Here is a 23,126-nt window from a genome sequence, read left to right as displayed (position 1 = left end):
TAAAAAAATAGAAATACTATAATTGCGCAAGAAAACCAGAATTACACTCTAATACAAGAACACAAGCCAGATGCTTTGTTGACTGAACCCGTAATGACGCAATATTTAAGACATGAAAATAATGAAAAAGAATAGGGAATTTTTTTTTACCTTCATATATATTGACGAAAAGCACTCTGATCATTACAATATCTCCATTCGAACAACATCTGCTGCCTAGCCCATCAAACAACTGCATAAAACATGGAGCAAGCACTCCCTACTACAACATCTCAACACCGACACGCTACTACCACATCTCGACAAGCACTCTCCACCACGACTTCTCGATAAGAACTCTTCACCACGACATCTCAGCAAGCACTGCCTACTACGAGTTCTCGACAAGCACTGCCAGTGGAGGCGGCGGAATAATACTCTTTGGCGCAATCTCTGGCGCTGTGGCTCAGTGTAGCCACCTTTCATATGCCCTTCCTCCGGGGCCATAATTTGATGGTATTTTTGCCAGCATTGTTGGTGAAAATACCACCAAATTCGTCCACAAAAATACAGACAAAAATAAAAGATAATATTAATACGTAAATATCACATAATTAGATAACATTTTGGCTTTGCACTGACCTTTCAATAAACTAATATATGAAATACAGTAAGCAATATAAATTCTTTCATACATATGACTTTACATAATAGTTTACACAATACACAAAAAATCAGTTTATACAAATGTTCACATAAAATGCTTTTAATTATTCAAAAAAAAAAAAAAAAAAACAAGTAGTTGATAATTCCAGCAGTAGCACCCACCAATGGTCAACAGGTGCAAACAGCAAGAAGTAACATCATTTCAGTAGAAACAGTTCCAACAGGTGACATCTTTTCAGTAGAAGCAGTCCATCAGTGGCACCCAGTAATGTTGAGCAGGTGCAGACAGCAAGAAGTGACATCATTTCAGTAGAAGCAGTTCCATCAGTGGCACCCAGCAATGTTGAGTAGGTGCAGACACCAATAAGTGACTTCATTTCAGTAGAAGCAGTTCATCAGTGGCACCCAGCAATGTTGAGCAGGTGCAGACACCAACAAGTGACATTATCTCAGTAGAAGCAGTCCATCAGTGGCACCCAGCAATGTTGAGCAGGTGCAGACAGCAACAAGTGACATCATTTCAGTATAAGCAGTTCCACTAGTGACACCCAGCAATGTTGAACAGTTGCAGACACCAACAAGTGACATTATTTCAATAGATGCAGTCCATCAGTGGCACCCAGCAATGTTAAACAGGTGCAGACAGCAACAAGTGACAACATTTCAGTAGAAGCAGTTCCATCTGTGGCACCCAGCAATGTTGAACAGTTGCAGACACCAACAAGTGACATTATTTCAATATATGCAGTCCATCAGTGGCACCCCGTAATGTTGAACAGGTGCAGACACCAACAAGTGACATCATTTCAGTAGAAGCAGTTCCATTAGTAGCACCCAGCAATGTTGAACAGGTGCAGACACCAACAAGTGACATTATTTCAATAGATGCAGTCCATCAGTGGCACCCAGTAATGTTGAACAGGTGCAGACACCAACAAGTGACATCTTTCAGCAGAAGCAGTTCCATTGGTGGCACCCAGCAATGTTGAACAGGTGCAGACACCAACAAGTGACATTATTTCAATAGAAGCAGTCCATCAGTGGCACCCAGTAATGTTGACAGGTGCAGACACCAACAAGTGACATTTCTCAGCAGAAGCAGTTCCATTAGTGACACCCAGCATTGTTGAACAGGTGCAGACACCAACAAGTGACATTATTTCAGTAGAAGCAGTTCATCAGTGGCACCCAGCAATGTTGAGCAGGTGCAGACACCAACAAGTGACATTATGTCAGTAGAAGCAGTTCATCAGTGGCACCTAGCAATGAAGAGCAGGTCCAGACAGCAGTCCATAATATTCACTATCACTAATCACACTGTTCATCAGAGTTTATAAGCAGAAATTAAACATGTCCTAGTGGCACCAATCATGTAGAAAAAGTGCAAGTAACAGTCCATAATATTCACTATCCTAATCACACAGTTCATCAGCAGAATTTAAACATTTCTAAGTGTCACACATCAATGTTGAACAGGTGCAGGTGTGAACGACAATTTGAATGCACACACAATTGCTTTTACAAAATTATTATCAATGCTCTTACACTAAACATACAAATTATAAGAAACACACAAATGATATCAGTTAATTGTCATATTAACTATTACGAATACACAAATATCAGTAAACCTATAATATTTATGGGTGTCAGTGCAAACCACAACAAGCAAGTAAAATAATATTTAGGAGGTAAGTCGGTACCACTTTTCTGGGATTAGGAAGGGAAAACACATAAAACACACTCACTCATCTTTCATCCACATTAAGTACTACTGTGTAATTGAATAGTGTTAACTGTGTAAATGCAATTCTGTCAAAATTTGATGTTCATCATGTGTATCAAGTAGTAGTGGCAGCAATGTATAACAGTCAATAATAGTTAGTCAACATCATAGTCATCATGTCAAGACCAATGTTTGCCAAGCCAGATCAAAATGTACGGTTGCTGAACAACTGTCAGTGAGCCAAGATATGCAATTACTTCCTCTCTCCAAAAAAAAAAAAAAAAAAAAAAAATGTGTACTACTTATTGATTTAACAAAGTGTGTGTAGACAATCTTCCTTCCACTTTAGTGTTCTAGTCTGCTATCTTCATCCTCCTTGTTCCATAAAACCAACAAAAAAAAAATATGCACCTCACTTACTTTACCTCTTATCCACCAAAACTCCAATAATCATCAGCATCACATAATCTTAATACTTCAATAATACCTCTTACGTCGATACATATAAATCTTATCATCAATATCATTTACCTTACCTCTTGTCTACCAAAACTCCAATAATCATCAACTTCACACAATCTCAATACCTCAATAATACCTCTTCAATACGTCGATACATATAAACCTTAGCACCAATATCACTTCACTTCCATAACAACTCTTTCCTCTAGTCAGTCTCCTCGAACAAGTACAGATAAAATCCTAGTGCAAACTTCAATTCATCATCCCATACAATCCGAAGACACAATGTCCACACACAACCTCTGTGTAATCCATCTGAGCCAAATCTTCTACTCATTATGAATTATAAAATACATTTTGGTTACCTTGTCCATCATTAAACAAAAGAAATGCATACATGACCTCTAACAGCCTTTAGTTCGAATAACTCTCAGTAATTAAGTACGATTACGGAGTGTGAATGACCATAATATTTCACAGTGTGTACACCACTTCAAGAATCATGGCAGAAGCAAACATGTGGAGTATTTCTTGTGTCAAGTGTCACTAGCTATTTCAATTGCTCACGAAAAATGCAGTGTAATAAGTGTCAATGGTCTAAACCTAGTGTTGGTATGTCATGTCGTTAGCTTCCTTTCTATTAGCACAAATTTATACAGCTTCCATAAAACCTCCAGCTCATGTGACTTCTATGAAGTTTCTTATACTAATGTCGTTCGTCGAATTATAGCAGTTCATTTTCTTATCTTAAAAATATAAGGCACTGAGCATAAGCAAAACATGCAATAGCGAGTAAATATACCAGTAGAGAACAGAATGTCAACATATGGATGCAGCACAATTCCTACAGCGAGGCTCTGCCAAGCGAACAATCTATAATTAATACCATAGTGTGACCTACACTCTATGTTCGTACACAGTACATCAGCATTTCTATATACCAAATTAAATAGTAGTTATGACAACAAACAGAAATGTATAAATATGCAATCCATACGCACAGCAGCAAACATATATCTTACGTAATAAACAAGTCATTAGCATCATATCAGCATAAGCAAATAAATGTTCATATGTCATCTTAATAAGTAAACATGAAGGCGCAAGCAGATAAATCACAAAGTATAACTTACATACATAACCATAGTCAGCAAAATTAATCAGGCGACAATTACAATTTAAATAAATAAGCACAGCAGCCACATAAAAAAAAATAATGTGACATCAGTGAAAAAGCACAGCAGACAAGCGACGCATAATATACATAATTAACAACCCTGTTCATTAATCAATCATTGTCAAAATCAGATAATGTACGCAGGCACGTCGCTTCACACGTAAATAAATAGAACATGAAATTTAGCACAAAGTCTGAATCACGTAATCGCGAGCAGCAAATTACTTCTAAAGTACGTACCTAAGTGGAAATATGTTACCTGAAAAATAAACTCAATTAATAGTAAACATTTTAGTATATTAGTTTCTTCTTCGAAATTACATTCTTCCTGAAATTTTCTCGATAGCAAGTCTTCTTAACGTCGGACACACACAGAATTTACCTGAAATTCTTAAATAGTTTATACAACCGTATCCTGAAAAATACTGAACGTTAATAACATAATTCATCAAGTCACTATAGCTTTATACTGAATTTAATCGGAGAAATTAGACTGTGTATTTGTTTACGGCTGTCAGTGCATTCTCACTGAGCGCTCGATCAGCTGTAGGCGCGTGACGTAGGAAGTAATTGTTTGCGGTCAACGACTGCCTTGTGCGGCGCGCAGACTTGACTGTTGCTTTGAGTATGTGCCGCCGCCAAAACACAGCGCGGTATCCTTGTATTCTCTGCATGTTTACATGTAGCTGTTAGTTTCTCTAAAGTATGTCATTCCACAAAAATTTTAACTTTCGATATATGATGTATTCCCTTAGAGCGCCGAGATTTAAGAGTTTCTACTACGACAGTGTTATCATGAATAATTTTGCGAACTCTATATGCACCGTTATAAAGCAGAAAAAATTTGCGACACAAGCCTTTTCCTTTGTGAGACAAACGATGAGACTTAATTAACACCCTTTGACAAACTGACAAGGTTTTTAAACGACCAGGACGTTTAGCTGATTTCTTTCTTCTAGCAGCCGCAGAGGCAATATTTTGCAAAGCCAGGTTGACAACTTCAGAATACCGCAGTTTCCGTGAAGGCGGAAAAGGAACGATTTCAGAAATGCGATTTGTCGGTGCTTTGTTTTCTAATGTCAGTATAGGCGATAAAGAAGTTGAATCATTAGGAAGTTCATTCAGAATGTTTTGAAAAATATGAAGATACTGATCCCAAGTTCTGTGATTCTGATGACAATAAAGACGACACAATTTATTGATTTCCTTCATCCATCTCTCTGAAGCGTTAGATTGAGGGTGAAAAAGTGAAATGAAGATTGGTTTAATCTTACGACGCCGTAGAGTACGAAGCCAAATTTTAGAGCGAAACTGTGATCCATTATCTGATATAACCTTATCAACATGACCCACTTCTTTAAGAAAATGTTTGATGAAAGCATTAGATACTGAACGAGCTGTTGCTTTGCGTAAAGGTGTAAAACACACATATTTTGATGTCAATTCCACTGCTACGAAAATGTACGCAAAACCATTAGTAGAACGAACCACTGGACCGAACAAATCGACTGCAGCCATGTCCTTCAATTTCGCTGGAATGATAGGAAACAACGGTGCTCTGTGAGAAATAGTTGGCGGCTTAGCCGTTTGACTTAATTTGCATTTGGCAAGAACAGATCGAATACGTTTTTCCATATTACTGAAGTAGCAATTTTCTCGTAATTTATGAAATCATTTTCTGGGACCAAAGTGTCCATAACTGAAATGCGTGTACCAAATCAATTTATTGACCCACTCATCAGGAATACAAACTAACCAAACAGAGTTGTCGACCGATTTTCGTTTAAAAATAATATCATTGCGAACTAAATAATACTGTCTAATTGCTACGCTTTCCTTTCTCCTCCACTTCTCCTTAATGTCCTTCCAGATTGGATCCTTATTTTGCTCCTTAGCGATGTCCTGGAGCGAAGACGAAATAAAGTTCTCAAACGCAACACCTTGAATATACATCAAACAATAATTGTATTCCTTGCAGTCCTCTTCAGCATTTTTTCAAACCCATAGGTGCACGAGATAAAGCATCAGCAACAATATTAGAAGAACCCTATATGTAAACAATACTAAAGTCAAATTCCTGTAGGTACAGCGCCCATCGTGACAATCTGCCATGAGTTAATTTTGTCGACATAAGAAATTCCAGAGCTCGATGATCGGTGTAAACCTTAGTATGTCTGCCAAACAAAAATGTAAGAAATTTTGTGAAAGCCCAAACAACAGCCAAGGCTTCAAGTTCCGTAATCGAATAATTCTTTTCGGATTTAGAGAGAACACGACTTCCAAATGCAATAGTCTTCTGTACTACAACGCCGTTTTCTTCTATCTCTTGAAATAAGTGTGCACCTAGGCCTTTGTGTGATGAGTCCGTCGCCAAACAAAAATCTTTATATAAATCCGGATGTGAAAGAAGTGGAGCAGCAACTAAAGCATCACGAAATTGTTCAAATTCTGGTTGAGCTTCCTCATCCCAACACCAATTAGAATTCTTTCCAGATAGTTCACATAAACGAGGTGTGGCCAAATCGTCCAACCTAACACGGCGTCTAAGAAAATTACAGACACCAAGGAAACTACGAACATCACGTTTTGTGGATGGAACAGCATAATTACGAATAGCGTCTAGTTTTTCTGGATCAGGAAGAATGCCTTCTTTAGAAATAATGTGACCGAGAAATTTCACCTGAGAACGACCAAATTCAGATTTTTCCAAGTTCACTGTAATGCCAACTCTTGCAAAGATACGTAATAATGAATCCAAAATTTTGTTGTATTCACTCCAAGATCGTTTAGCAATAAGAATATCGTCAACATATGAAGTAGTATTGTCACGAAGATAAACAGGTAAAATTTCGTTTAAACTACGAATGAATGCTGCTGAAGGTACAGTAAGTCCAAACGGTAATTTCCGAAATCATTTTTGGGTAAAATAGTCATATCCGGTTATTGTTTACTTACTCTCTAGATAGATTGATAGTCGAAGAGTTGTTTTGACAGATGCAAAGAATAGTAAAAGAGTAGGCAGCGGTGCAGAAAACTAAAAGGGAAATAGCACCACTACAGCTCGGGGCCCTATGCACGCTACGGCACATATTCACTTAGTGTAGTGAATCCCCTGAGGACTTTAATAGCCGCACATAATTTCCAGTTTGTGACTTAGTGGCCAATTTGGTGGAAGTGCGTACGTAAATTGATCTAACCATGAACATGGATGTATGTCATTCTTAGAATTGCGAAAGATCTTAAATTTCCGAACAGTCAAAAAGTGTTTATAGTCAAAGTTTTCGCCTCGTGGCGACAAAGACCTACCGCGTCTGTTCCAGTCCGAATGTCGATTATTGTCAAGTTTGTGCGCCTGGCGCTCTCTTGTTGCATCCCGTAAATGAAATAAATTATATTCTTCAAAGCCCTCTGCTATCTGTGATTCTAAATTTCTTCTGCTGTCTTTTCCTACGATTTCGCCTTCAATTTGTTTGACTTGCTTTTGTAATGCCTCGAATTCCCTTTTAACGCGTTCATTAAATTTTCCCTGTTTTTCAACATGCTTATTAATGTTCTGGTACTCTTCGGTTTCTGCAAATGGCATTGGTGCTGTATCATCTGAATCTCTGTCCCCATTTAAACTAAGACTTGTCAATTTATCTGAAATCTCCTCAACTCTTTCCGGTGAGTCACCTAATTGTTCTTTCTGTTTATTTGTGTCTTCCGTAAGTGTCGCGACTCGGGTTTCAGTATTAACACATTTAGTAGTTAACTGTTCATACTGTTGTGTTAGGTTATTTAATCTGTCATTTGGTACGGATTCCTCGATTCTCTCAAATATTTCTTCCTTATCGTTTGCACGTTGTAAATTTAACTCAGAAAATTTCTGTAGTATCACGTCATCTCTTTCTTCCTGTTCTCTGTCCTGTTCCTCTTGTCTCATTTCTGTTGAAATTAAACTATTATTGTGAGCATTCAAAATCGGTTGTACTTCTTCTCTAATTTCTTTCTTTAATTCATCTTTCATGTTTTTGAAACATGGCCCTATTCGTGAATCTAACCGTGTTTCCATTGTTTCCATCTCTGTTTTAATTGTTCCTGTTTGTGATCCCACTGTTTTCAATTCAGATCCCAGCTGTGATCCCAGTGAGTCTAACCGTGTTTCCATTGTTCCCATCTCAGTTCTTAACCGTGTTGCCAAAGTTCCCATCTCTGTTTTAAATTCAGATCGTAACTGTGATCCCACTGTTTTAAATTCAGATCCCAAATTTAATATTGCACTCACCAACTGCTCCATATTAACGTGTTCGAAATTCCTTTCGCCCCTCACATTTCCCACAAAACCAGCTTCCTTCGTCATAGCTGCAAAGCTATCTGTGTTCGATACTATTCCAGAATCTTCTATCGTTAATCTCGTATTCTGTGAATTTTCTGATTGAGAAAAATTTTGAAATGGTTCCGGACTATCTTCCCGACTTATTAAATTTTTTTCAACTCCATTATTCATCATTCTGTTGTCCTGTGTTGGCGAGTTTGCCATGGCAACAATTTCGTCATTCTCACTATTCATCATTTTCGCCTTTTTCATCGATCGTAATCATTTACAAAACATACAAAACTCGTCACAATACGAAAATTACACACAATGACTCCTCATCTCCAACAATACCATTCACACGAAATGTTTCCCTCAAACACGATTAACGAACAATTGAAATAATTGCACTAAATTGTCAAACGCGTATACAAGACAACAAAATTAAATTCTGAAATACATTTAGAAGAATAACAATTACCAAATCTACACATGCAAAATAGACTACAATTACTAAACTACAAATTACTACAACAATACTACTGTCTACTATTTTTACAATCAGAAGAATCCCAAGGGACGATCCGAAGCAGCGGTCGTCACGTGCATGGGGGCTTAATTATTTATTATGAATGCAAATTCTTTTTAAATTTTTATTAGTCGCTGTATGTCCGATTACGAAGTCTCGTAAACGGTTGGCCCTGACTAGTTTTAGTACGCAATCTGACTGCACAGATTAACAACAAAGAATGAATGAAATTTCCCATTAACACAATTAATTAATTAAGTCCCCAGCAGCTATAAAACCAACGCAACAACAAAGCACAAGTGTAACTGTTCTGTGTGTGGAAGTGTGATTCAACGTACACATCTGGCACGGTTCTTCTTCAATAAGACAAGAAATTTTAAATATCATTTATACTGAAGTAATTTAAAAAAATAGAAATACTATAATTGCGCAAGAAAACCTGAATTACACTCTAATACAAGAACACAAGCCAGATGCTTTGTTGACTGAACCTGTAATGACGCATTATTTAAGACATGGAAATAATGAAAAAGAATAGGGAATTTTTTTTTACCTTCGTATACACTCCTGGAAATGGAAAAAAGAACACATTGACACCGGTGTGTCAGACCCACCATACTTGCTCCGGACACTGCGAGAGGGCTGTATAAGCAATGATCACACGCACGGCACAGCGGACACACCAGGAACCGCGGTGTTGGCCGTCGAATGGCGCTAGCTGCGCAGCATTTGTGCACCGCCGCCGTCAGTGTCAGCCAGTTTGCCGTGGCATACGGAGCTCCATCGCAGTCTTTAACACTGGTAGCATGCCGCGACAGCGTGGACGTGAACCGTATGTGCAGTTGACGGACTTTGAGCGAGGGCGTATAGTGGGCATGCGGGAGGCCGGGTGGACGTACCGCCGAATTGCTCAACACGTGGGGCGTGAGGTCTCCACAGTACATCGATGTTATCGCCAGTGGTCGGCGGAAGGTGCACGTGCCCGTCGACCTGGGACCGGACCGCAGCGAGGCACGGATGCACGCCAAGTCCGTAGGATCCTACGCAGTGCCGTAGGGGACCGCACCGCCACTTCCCAGCAAATTAGGGACACTGTTGTTCCTGGGGTATCGGCGAGGACCTTTCGCAACCGTCTCCATGAAGCTGGGCTACGGTCCCGCACACCGTTAGGCCGTCTTCCGCTCACGCCCCAACATCGTGCAGCCCGCCTCCAGTGGTGTCGCGACAGGCGTGAATGGAGGGACGAATGGAGACGTGTCGTCTTCAGCGATGAGAGTCGCTTCTGCCTTGGTGCCAATGATGGTCGTATGCGTGTTTGGCGCCGTGCAGGTGAGCGCCACAATCAGGACTGCATACGACCGAGGCACACAGGGCCAACACCCGGCATCATGGTGTGGGGAGCGATCTCCTACACTGGCCGTACACCACTGGTGATCGTCGAGGGGACACTGAATAGTGCACGGTACATCCAAACCGTCATCGAACCCATCGTTCTACCATTCCTAGACCGGCAAGGGAACTTGCTGTTCCAACAGGACAATGCACGTCCGCATGTATCCCGTGCCACCCAACGTGCTCTAGAAGGTGTAAGTCAACTACCCTGGCCAGCAAGATCTCCGGATCTGTCCCCCATTGAGCATGTTTGGGACTGGATGAAGCGTCGTCTCACGCGGTCTGCACGTCCAGCACGAACGCTGGTCCAACTGAGGCGCCAGGTGGAAATGGCATGGCAAGCCGTTCCACAGGACTACATCCAGCATCTCTACGATCGTCTCCATGGGAGAATAGCAGCCTGCATTGCTGCGAAAGGTGGATATACACTGTACTAGTGCCGACATTGTGCATGCTCTGTTGCCTGTGTCTATGTGCCTGTGGTTCTGTCAGTGTGATCATGTGATGTATCTGACCCCAGGAATGTGTCAATAAAGTTTCCCCTTCCTGGGACAATGAATTCACGGTGTTCTTATTTCAATTTCCAGGAGTGTATATTGACGAAAAGCATTCTGATCATTACAATATCTCCATTCGAACAACATCTGCTGCCTAGCCCATCAAACAACTGCATAAAACATGGAGCAAGCACTCCCTACTACAACATCTCAACACCGACTCGCTACTACCACATCTCGACAAGCACTCTCCACCACGACTTCTCGATAAGAACTCTTCACCACGACATCTCAGCAAGCATTGCCTACTACGAGTTCTCGACAAGCACTGCCAGTGGAGGCGGCGGAATAATACTCTTTGGCGCAATCTCTGGCGCTGTGGCTCAGTGTAGCCACCTTTCAGTGCGACTGGATCCCAACCCATCCCTTCTGACAATTTTATTTTGAATAATGCCCTTGTGACAGTTGGCTGTTGATATCGTCAAAGCCGACCGGAGTGGCCGTGCGGTTCTAGGCGCTGCCGTCTGGAACCGAGCGACCGCTACGGTCGCAGGTTCGAATCTTGCCTAGGGCATGGATGTGTCCTGATGTCCTTAGGTTAGTTAGGTTTAGTTAGTTCTAAGTTCTAGGCGACTGATGACCTCAGAAGTTAAGTCGCATAGTGCTCAGAGCCATTTGAACCATTCTGAGCCATATTTTCAAAGTTAAACTGATTGTCAGTTATTAAGACCGCTCTGAAGGAACGTTTTAAAAAATTACTTGTGAATACTTATTACAAGAGAACTCACTAGGCGAAACCACAAGACCCAACTAAAATAACCCAATAATGACCTGGTCTTTCAAACACAGAAACGAACTGCTTAGTATAACAGGTTGTTCAGATTGTAACTAATGACTGAAAAATGCAATTACAATCAAAGAATTGAACCGGTTAACAGCTAAATCTAAACACAAGGTCTCTCTTTTGTTTAACGGCAACCTGTGCCTTACTGCCGGCCCCTGGTGGCCGAGCGGTTCTAGGCACTTCAGTCTGGAACCGCGCGACCGCTGCGGTCGCAGGGTCGAATCCTGCCTCGGGCATGGATGTGTGTGATGTCCTTAGGTTAGTTAGGTTTAAGTAGTTCTAAGTTTAGGAGACTGATGACCTCAGATGTTAAGTCCCATAGTGCTCAGAGCCATTTGAACCATTTTTTACTGCCTATATTTACGGCCGACATAGTAAAACTCTGAGGGTCGGGTACATACCAGAAAATAATAAGGAGGGCAGGTAGACAATGAAACAAATTATCACGAGGATTACAGAATATTACTCCCCTTTATCAGCAAGCAATTCCATGGATCCACGGTGCGTCGCAGCGGTTACTGACTCGTCCCGACGAAAGCCGGGTAGAAGAGGGCAGCCAGGCCACGAGTTGTCATCCGACACAAATGTTGCCAACCAACCGACGGGACGTCGGCCTGCCGCTTGTAGTCGACGCTGACTCCGGTGAAGTACTCCGGTATCTTCGCTCTGCGCAGGTCCTCCTTGCGCAGCTCGTGGCTTCGGCCGCTCGGACCTCGTGACCACCTCTTGTCGCGACGCTACCACCCCAAATTTCGTGCCTTCTCTCGGACCAGTGAACCTCGTATTCAGGGTGAGTCACCTAACATTACCGCTGGATATATTTCGTAAACCACATCAAATACTGACGAATCGATTCCACAAACCGAACGTGAGGAGAGGGGCTAGTGTAATTGGTTCAAACAAACCATAAAAAAATGTACAGAAGTATGTTTCTTAATACAAACCTACGTTTTTTTAAATGGAACCCCGTTAGTTTTGTTAGCCCATCTGAACATATAAACAAATACGTAATCAGTGCCGTTTGTTGCATTGTAAAATGTTAATTACATCCGGAGATATTGTAACCTAAAGTTGACGCTTGAGTACCACTCCTCCGCTGTTCGATCGTGTGTATCGGAGAGCACCGAACTACGTAGGGATCCAAAGGGAACGGTGATGGACCTTAGGTGCAGAAAAGACTGGAACTGCACATTACGTCCACATGCTAACATCTTTTTATTGGTCTTTTTCGCTGTATGGTTTGTATTAAACAATTACACTATCCTCTCTCCTCACGTTCGGTCTGTGAAATCGGTTCGTCAGTATTTGATGTGGTTTACGAAATATATCCAGCGGTAACGTTAGGTGACTCACCCTGTATACATCGGCATCCCGCCCGGTTAGCCGTGCGGTCTAACGCACGGCTTTCCTGATTGGGAAGGAGCGCCTGGTCCCTGGCACGAATTCGCCCAGCGGACTTGTGCCGAGGCCCGGTGAGTCGGTCAGTCTGTGGATGGTTTTTAGGCAGTTTTCCATCTGCCTCGGCGAATGCGGGCTGGTTCCCCTGTTCTGCCTCAGTTACACTATGTCGGCGATTGCTGTGCAAACAAGTTCTCCAGGTACGCGTACACCACCATTACTCTACATAGGCGTTTCACTCGTCTGGTGTGAGACGTTCCCTGGGGGAGACAGGAGGGGAGGGGGGAGGGGGGGAGGGGGGAGAGGGGAAGGGGGAGCAACCACACAATAACCCTGAAAGAGTGGTTCGGTGTGGGGCGGAGGAGGGGTGAAGTGGACTGCGGTAGTCATCGAGGGGTTGTGGACCACTGCGACTGCGGCGTTTCTAGGCCCCCGGTTAACATACAATACAATACAATATATATCGGCAATCAAAAACCTTCTAAGTACACAACCCACAGATACAAACTCTTCCTCATAGATATTGGAAATGGGGCGGCGAGAGGGATAGTCGATACTACACCTGGGCCAGTGGCGCCAGACAGAGCAGTCTACTAACTCAATGGCGTCACGGCTCATATACGTCTTTCTTGCGTTCATAGCCCCAGATTTGCACCTGCTGGCCAAAACTATGACTAATTTTTTTCAGCGTTATTCCTTTCCGCATTAATGCTTTAGAATACCTATCAAATTTCGCTGGCGTACGGTAATTAGATCCCATGCTGGAGTAGCTGCAATCTAATTGTAACCACCTGGTATTTGCTACCTGTCGTCAAATGTCTCAAAAAAAATGTTCAGATGTGTGTGAAATCTTACGGGGCTTAACTGCTAAGGTCATCAGTCCCTAAGCTTACACACTACTTAACCTAAATTATCCTAAGGACAAACACACACACCCATGCCAAAGGGAGGACTCGAACCTCGGCCAGGACCAGCCGCACAGTCTATGACTGCAGCGCCTAAGACCGCTCGGCTAATCCCGCGCGGCTCAAATGTCTCCTGTAAACAGTAAAGTCTGACAAACATCTACACTTACGCTCATAAATTAAGGATAACTGCAGAATATAGTGCCACACAACGTGGCACTACACAAAACTGGCGCTAACAGCACAGTCACATAGGGAACACACACGACACAGATGGGTAAGTCCACATTATTGGTGATAAGTTGAGAAAACCGTCCCGAAACACATGTGCTACAAAACGCCACTGTTTCTTGTTGTAGCCCGACATCAATATGGAATATGATCACTATGCACACGTACGCAGGCCGCACAACGGGTTGGCATACTCTGGATCAGGTGGTCGAGCAGCTGCTGGGGTATAGCTTCCCATTCTTGCACCTGTGCCTGTCGGAGCTCCTGAAGTGTCGTAGGGGTTTGAAGACGTGCAGCGATACGTCGACCGAGAGCATCCCCGACGGGCTAGATGGAGTTTAGGTCTGGAGAACAGGCAGGCCACTCCATTCGCCTGATATCTTCACTTTCAACGTACTGCTCCACAATGGCAGCTCAGTGGGGTGGTGCGTTATCATCCATCAGGAGGAAGGTGGGACCCACTGCACCCCTGAAAAGGCGGACATACTGGTGCAAAATGACATCCCGATACACCTGACCCGTTACAGTTCCTCTGTCAAAGACGTGCAGGGGAGTACGTGCACCAATCATAATCCCACCCCACACCATCAAACCATGACCTCCATACAGGTCCCTCTCAAGGACAGTAAGGGGTTGGTATCTGATTCCTGGTTCACGCCAGATGAAAACCCGGCGAGAATCACTGTTCAGACTATACCTGGACTCGTCCGTGAACATAACCTGGGAACACTGTTCCAATGACCATGTAATGTGTTCTTGGTATCAGGCTTTAGGGGCTCTCCTGTGACCAGGGGTCAGTGGAATGCACCTTGCAGGTCTCCAGGTGAATAAACCATGTCTGTTCAGTCGTCTGTAGACTGTGTGTTTGGAGACAACTGTTCCAGTGGCCGCGGTAAGGTCCCGAGCTAGGCTACCTGCAGTACTCCGTGACCGTCTGTGGGCACTGATGGTGAGATATCGGTCTTCTTGTGGTATTGTACATTGTGGAAGTCCCGTACTGTAGCGCCTGGACACTTTTCCTGTCTGCTGGAATCATTACCATTATCTTGAGATCACGCTTTGTGGCACACAGAGGGCCTGTACTACGACCTGCTGTGTTTGACCAGCCTCCAGTTGCCCTAGTATTCTACACCTCATAACGTCATCAATATGTATTCTTTGAGCCATTTTCAACACACAGTCACCACTCGCACCTCTGAAAACGTTTGCACACTTACTCGCTGCACCGTACTCGGACATGCGCCAACACACCTCTGCGTATGTGGACTGCTGCAGCTCCACTGTGCGACGACCGCAGGTCAAATGCACCGCTTGGTCATACCCCGAGGTGATTATACCTGAAAACCGCCCACCAGAGCGTTGTTTCGCCATGTATCAACATTAGCCTTAATATATGAGAATGAGTGTAAATTTAAATCAGATGAAAGTGATGTTTGCTATGTATATATGGTCATATGTACTGGATTGCTGTGTAGCTGACTCCTGGTACAGTTTGTGCAGCAGGTGGCCGAAGTGTGTGCTCCGTGTTGCAGAGGCTGTGCGGGTGATGGAGCAGAGGCGCTCCTGGGTGCTGTGGAGCTGGGTGACCATCACCGGCTTCATCTGCCTCAGCGACTTGGGTATCTTCATCAATTTCAGCGTCGACTACTCCAACACAGTGGTAACTATTGCATTCTCCGTGTAACGTTCTATCACACAACCAGCTTCAGTTTTTTCATTCATATACACTTCGCTGGGTTATCTTGGTGTGACTCAGGTTGTAGGTTTGGAAATTGGGTACTGTGTCTGACATAAGTTAATTATTCACCCTACAAAATAATGAATTAGGAATTAAATGACTGTTACATTAAACAAGAATCACAATTAATTCGTTTATTCTGTTAAAGAGAATGTTTGACAGGAAATAATAATATTATTGTAGCAAAAACTTGGCACATCTGATAAAAACCGAGCGAAGTGGCGCAGTGGTTAGCACACTGGACTCGCATTCGGGAGGACGACGGTTCAATCCCGCGTCCGGCCATCCTGATTTAGGTTTTCCGTGATTTCCCTAAATCGCTCCAGGCAAATGCCGGGATGGTTCCTTTGAAAGGGCACGGTCGACTTCCCCGTCCTTCCCTAATCCGATGAGACCGATGACCACGCTGTTTGGTCTCTTCCCCCAAACAACCCAACCCAACCATCTGATAAAAGGGTATGGAGTCAGTTTCTAGTAATTATGTAAGTTGTACCACGACTGTCGTGATGTTAGTAAAAAAGGCAGATAGTACTGAAGAAGGTGTTGCAATTTTAAAGACCGGCAGTATACACAGGATGTCCCAGAAATGTTGTGACAAACTTCGAGGAGATGCAGAGGGTGTCTTGAAGAACAAATCGAGGATAGGAACCAGCAAAGTCATCCAACGACGCTATATAGCATCTAAGTTATAGTCGCTGGCACCTGCCACCAGACTATCCCTCCGGCTGCAAACGTGACTTTGCACACTGACGGACCGTTGGCAGAACGTCTCTCAATGTAATTAATCATTAAAATACTGCAACTAATTTCTAATATCGCCAGTGGGAAGATGGAGCTTGGCTCCTGTGAATGGCATTCTCTGTTGCCTTGGTGGATGAGGGTTTTGGACACGGGTTTCCACATCTAGCTTACTTTTCTCCTAGGACACTCTAACATCTCCAATGTTCTTTTGTATATAGGAGTAAAATAATCTGCAGATCAAAACCTGTGTCCGAAACCGCCAACCAATAAGGCAACAGAGCATCACATTCGTAGGAGACGAGGACTGTCTCCGCATCAGCTTGCCCCATCTTCTCCACAGGTGGTCGTGGCAATCCCTCGTGATCACTGCATAATAAACATCATTGCGGTACATTCCACCTCCGGTCCGTCATCTTACAAAGTCATGGTCGCTGCCGAAGATATGGCTTAGTGGCTGGCACCAACGCTTATAACTTCGACGCTCTGCGGAGTCGTTGGACGACGTTTCTGCGTTTGGGCTCCTGTCGTCAATTTGTGTCAAGGCACCCTCTACTAATCCGCGAACTTTGTCCTAACATTTCTGGATCATCCTATATCTCAAAGCAGAGTTTACATGAAGGATAAATATAATTACTTTGTTATGTTCCCTCTTTTTCATTTTTCCATTCAGCTGTATTTAATGGTGCCAAATGGCACCATCTTCAGGCATCTTATAGAGATTCAGGAACCAGTTCAAATCCGCGAACTATATTACCTCCTAACAGTGTGATACTAGGGTAATCCCAAAAGTAAGGTCTCCTATTTTTTTTTGTACATAGACCTCTTTATTTCTACAATGGTTTACATTAGTTTACAGCTTGAACATTTAGCTATTTTTCGACGTAATCACCATTTCTGTCGATGCATTTTTGTAAACGCCGTGGCAGTTTTTGTATGCCCATGTCATAGCAGCCCGCCGCCATGCTGTTCAGAAAGTTACGAACCTCTTCTTTCACCTCGGCGTCGGAGCTGAATCGCTGGGACCATGCTTTTGACACTGATAAGTACTGTGAGACTCTGAAGAAACTCAAACGGGCAATTCAGAACCGGAGAAGAGGAATGTTCAGCAAGGGCATACACATGCTCCATGATAACGCTCGCCCACACATCGCTCGACAAACCGTTGCTGTCCTGCAACAGCTTCAGTGGAACATAATCACCCACCCACCCTATAGTCCTGACTTGGCACCCAGTGACTATCACCATTTCCCTAGGTTAAAAGAACTTTTGGCCGGAAAGCGATTCAGCTCCGACGACGAAGTGAAAGAAGAGGTTCATAATTTTCTGAACAGCATGGCGGCAAGGTGGTATGACATGGACATACAAAAACTGCCACGGCGTCTACAAAAATGCATCGACAGAAATGGTGATTATGTCCAAAAATAGCTAAACGTTCAGTCTGTAAACTGATGTAAACCATTGTAGAAATAAACAGGTCTACGTACTTTAAAAAAAATAAGAGACCGTGCGTTTGGGATTACCCTCGTAAAGCTGCTTTTCAAGTATTAACACAAGCTCTGAAACACCTTACACACAGAGTCCAGTTATGTCAGTCGAGGAGGTAAGGTGTTTTGATGCTTACGTTGGTTCTTGAAAAATTACTTTATAGCGCCCCCCGTAAGATGATTATTTTTCGGATTTAGACTGACTCTCACAGGTTATAAGTTGCCTTAAAATGGATGCATTTGTTGCTGAAATTGACTACATGTACATCTGACATCGATAAATACAGCAGAGTCGAAAAATGGGTAGGAAAAAGCAGAAATATAATAACACATTTATTGTCGCTTCATAAAATCTGGTTATTTGATAAATGATAAAATGTTCTTAACCTTTTGATCTTGTCTGCTTCTTCCACATACAAGTAGAAATACCTACTCAGGAAGGGCTATTCTAGTCTTCAGTTTGTTTCCCTGCACCAGTCAGACAGAACTGAAGTGCTGGGGAAAGTATTCTGTCTGCCTTGTGTCATCAGCATCCCTGCTTCTTTGGTGTCTGCTAGATGAGCGGAGGAACGTACATGCCTTCTTTACTGAAACTGGCTAATGAAAAGGCTAGTTAGCTACATGCTGTAAAATTCGATTTTAAGCCAGACAGTGGTTATTATTGAAAATTCAGTTCTCACGAAACCAGAGAAGATTCTTTTTTCATAGAACTGTTTCTAACATATGTCACAGATCTGCATGTAGCTAGTAATTCCTCTTTTGATTGTTATGAGAATTCTCTATTCATTTATACGTAATATTATACCACACACGCTGTCATTGTTGCATTAAAAAAGAAAAAAGGCTCGCCCAAAACTCGCAGTTAGGTAATATTATCGAAGGTCGTGTCTCGACAACACGAAAATATTCACCAGTCCTTCATGAGGTTGTACTGCAAGATCGCCAAGCAAAAATAGCTCAAAAAAAGAATAATTTCAAAAAATATTTAAATATCGCTCGTTTAACTGCAACAACCTATAAAAAAGGAAACAATCAGTTCATGTCTCTCTCCAATAGTGGATATCAATGTTCTTTATACAATGTATACACTGTCCAGTCACGTTAATTTAACCACCTGACAAAAGCCTGAATAATCAGCCAACTTTTGCATCTTGAAGTGCTGCGAGGCGTGTAGGAAGAGGGTCAGTGAGGTTTCGGAAGGTACCGGCAGGAATCTGGAGCCAGTTCCGTGGCCAACCACCGAGGTTTCTCGATTAAAGATCCAAGGCGCGTACAGCCCTATCAAGGTAGTCCCACAGATTCTCGATTGGGTTTCAATCCGGGGAATTTGGTGGCAAGTGGCGTACGGTAAAGTCATGCTGGTGCTCTTTGAACTACGCACGTACAATGCGAGCTGTATGACTCGTTGCATTGTCCCGCTGGTAGATGCCATCACGTCGAGGAAAAAAGATGTTGGGGTGCACGTGATCCCCAAGGATAGATGCATATTTTTGCTGTTCCATTGTGCCTTCCATAATGAAAAGATCACCAAGGGAATTTCCCCAAAATATTCTGAAGACCATAGCGTTTCTTCCTCAACCATGAACCCTTCTGACAATTGTTGCACAGGGGTAAAATACAGGGAGCGAAAGGCTATTTACAATTTGTACAGAAACCAGATGGCAGTTATAAGAGTCGAGGGACATCAAAGGGAAGCAGTGGTTGGGAAGGGAGTGAGACAAGGTTGTAGCCTCACCCCAATGCTATTCAATCTGTATATTGAGCAAGCAGTAAAGGAAACAAAAGAAAAGTTCTGAGTAGGTATTAAAATCCACGGAGAAGAAATAAAAACTTTGAGGTTCGCCAATGACATTGTAATTCTGTCAGAGACAGAAAAGGACTTGGAAGAACAGTTGAACGGAATTGACAGTGTCTTGAAAGGAGGATATAAGATGAACATCAACAAAAGCAAAACGAGGATAATGGAATGTAGTCGAATTAAGTCGGGTGGTGCTGAGGGAATTAGATTAGGGAATGAGACACTTAAAGCAGTAAAGGAGTTTTGCTATTTGGGGAGCAAAATAACTGATGATGGTCGAGGTAGAGAGGATATAAAATGTAGACTGGCAATGGCAAGGAAATCGTTTCTGAAGAAGAGAAATTTTTTAACATCGAGTATAGATTTAAGCGTTAGGAAGTCGTTTCTGAGAGTATTTGTATGGAGTGTGGTCATGTATGGAAGTGAAACATGGACGATAAATAGTTTGGGCAAGAAGAGAACAGAAGCTTTCGAAATGTGGTGCCACAGAAGAATGCTGAAGATTAGAGAGGTAGATCACATAACTAATGAGGAGGTATTGAACAGAAATTGGGGAGAAGAGGAGTTTGTGGCACAACTTGCCTAGAAGAAGAGATCGGTTGGTAGGACATGTTCTGAGGCATCAAGGGATCACCAATTTAGTACTGGAGGGCAGCGTGGAGGGTAAAAATCGTAGAGGGAGACCAAGAGATGAATACACTAAGCAGATTCAGAAGGATGTAGGTAGCAGTAGGTACTGGGAGATGAAGCAGCTTGCACAGGATAGAGTAGAATGGAGAGCTGCATCAAACCAGTCTCAGGTCTGAAGGCCACAACAACAACACGCTAACGAGCATGTGTCCGATGGAGCATCAGACGTGATCCATTTGGAATGACCACCTGTCGCCACTCAGTGGACAGCCAGTTGCGATATTTTAATGCAGATGCCAGGGTTCGTCCCCGATGAACAGCTGTCAGCACAGGTGCACGAACCAGGCACCTGCTGTGGAGGCCCATACCCATATGCAGCAACGTTCGCTGAACGGTCGTTGTGGATACACCGTTGGTAGCCCCCTGGTTCATCTGGCGGTCAGTTGCTCAACAGGTGCACGTCTGTTCGCCAATAGGGATCTCAGCAGACGTCATTCACCCCTGTCATCTATGGCCTATGGTGAACCACGGATGCCTCAGCGCCGAATTTGGATGGGCCATTTTGCCATGCACGATATACTTTAACCAACACGGCACGTCAACAGTTTGCAAACTTAGCCGCTTCGGAAATGCTTCCACCCTTGGCCCGAAAGCGAATGACAATGTCGTTTAGGACATCAGCTAAGTCGTTCCGTTTCCGCATTATGGCAATGATTGTATCGTCGTCCGCGTCTCCAGACACGCTCTACTGTTCAGTGATGCCACCTGCCGTCTGTGAGTGGTTACTGCACGTTGACGTGGAACAAATGCGGTGGTCACCTTAATGTGACTAGATCGTGTATGTCTACCCAACTGTTGACAAGAAGCACAAAATTCTGGTTCCAGGTTAAAATTTTAGCCTAATTTTTCCTCATTGTTTCTTTTACCAAACGAAGTATCGACGAGAGATTTGATACGTCCATTTCTGACTCTGGAAAACAGCTTCCTTCCAAATTTGAACTTGATAATCCCTCATGTTTACTGGCAGTTAAGGCTTTTACAACAAGGCCTCTGCTTCCTACATCTTTACGTATAGACTTTAGATTCCGAACCATATTTTAATGACCTATATTTCTATTTGCTCGGGATTTGGGGTTCAATACTGTGCTAAAATTCTGTAGTGTAAAGAGGCACTGTGGTGGTCTAAATTAGCAACACGCTTAGGCATCCTTCTTTGTTGTAGCTCTGCTTTGCGTCACCCACCATCACTACCTTCTACATTCTACTTTGAGTCACCGACTTTCTGTGAGGAATCGCTATAAACTGAAACGTTCCTTTTCCGTGCCTGGGAGCTTCCGTGGCGTTGCGCAAGATCATACCCGCGTCCACGGCCAAAATGGATATACTCCATGTGCAGTGCGCGAGACAAGTTACACCAAGTACTGCTCCACGGATTTAACTGGGAACTTATTGGCGGACCCGCATTTATTCCCAATTCTTCTAGACTAACAAACCAATCAAAATAAAGCTGGCCAGCCTCTCTTCGACCCGCGAGACGGGGCTAAACTTCTAACTAGTTTACAGTTATTAATTAATCTCCTGTAGCACTCCAATTATTATCACAAAGATTCCAAAATCCGATCACTGGACTCGAATATGTACACCATTAACAGCTCATACACTGCCTCCAATTGACCACTAGCAGACCTCACTTGTAATCACAATAGCAACAAAACAGGAAGTCAACAGGCAAAAAGTCACAACTATCAAAATTACACTGAAACGAAAGAAATATTTTGGCATGAATTAACATTAGGAAGATCAGTATTTTTTTATCCAACACCACCTACAGTTAACTAATGGCTCCACAGTCTTCTCTCGGGTATCTCTATTTGTCAAACAAGTCCGTACCACTAACCTCCAACACTTGCTGAGGAAAACAGTAATGTGCCTAAGCCACAACCTCTCCTGGGAGTGCGGTTCGGATTCTCTCACAAGGAACCCCTTGAATTCGAGGTCACAAGTTCAATCTTTAGTAAGGCTTATTTGAAAATGTTTTGTTAACAGTTATGACAGGAAAAGTGGTTCAAATGGCTCTAAGCACTATGGGACTTAACATCTGAGGTCATCAGTCCCCTAGAACTCAAATGGTTCAAATGGCTCTGAGCACTATGGGACCTAACTTCTGAAGTCATCAGTCCCCTAGAACTTAGAACTACTTAAACCTAACTAACCTAAGGACATCACACACTGCCATGCCCGTGGCAGGATTCGAACCTGCGACCGTAGCAGCAGCGCAGTTCCGGACTGAAGCGCCTAAAACCGCTCGGCCACAGGGGCCGGACAGGAAAAAAATTAGGTGCTAATGACTCACCTTGTGCATCAGGAGGGCGACAGAAAATGAGTGCCTGGAGGATCCAGAGATCAACCTTCTACGAGATGTATGTATTACACTTCACAAAATGGACATCGTCGACATCCAAGAAATGTTCAAAACAAGCCAGTAACTTGCACCATGAACACAGAATGAAAAACGGCGTGCCACAGCGATAACAAAGGTTCACACCAATGCGATCGGAGGTGAAATGCTTGGTTGCTACAAACCGTGCACGACGTTCAGCTAGGTATCCACTCTTAAAGAAATGCATATAGCATC

General features: G+C 43.0%; 1 protein-coding gene across 2 annotated transcripts in view; it reads left to right on the top strand.

Moving 5' to 3' along the window:
• LOC124613148 overlaps positions 1-23,126 on the top strand; it is a 192,761-nt gene that overhangs the window by 120,826 nt on the left and 48,809 nt on the right. For both annotated transcript variants that reach the window (XM_047141766.1, XM_047141768.1), the window contains exon 4: positions 15,633-15,760. In XM_047141766.1, coding sequence (XP_046997722.1) covers positions 15,633-15,760 — 128 coding nt within the window. The remainder of the gene's footprint in view (positions 1-15,632; positions 15,761-23,126) is intronic.

The sequence above is a fragment of the Schistocerca americana genome, chromosome 4 (genome assembly GCF_021461395.2).
Source record: "Schistocerca americana isolate TAMUIC-IGC-003095 chromosome 4, iqSchAmer2.1, whole genome shotgun sequence".
In the NCBI taxonomy this organism is placed as follows: Eukaryota; Metazoa; Arthropoda; class Insecta; order Orthoptera; family Acrididae; genus Schistocerca; species Schistocerca americana.
The sequence above is the reverse complement of the archived record's forward strand: the minus strand, read 5'-3'. Positions and strand labels throughout refer to the sequence as shown.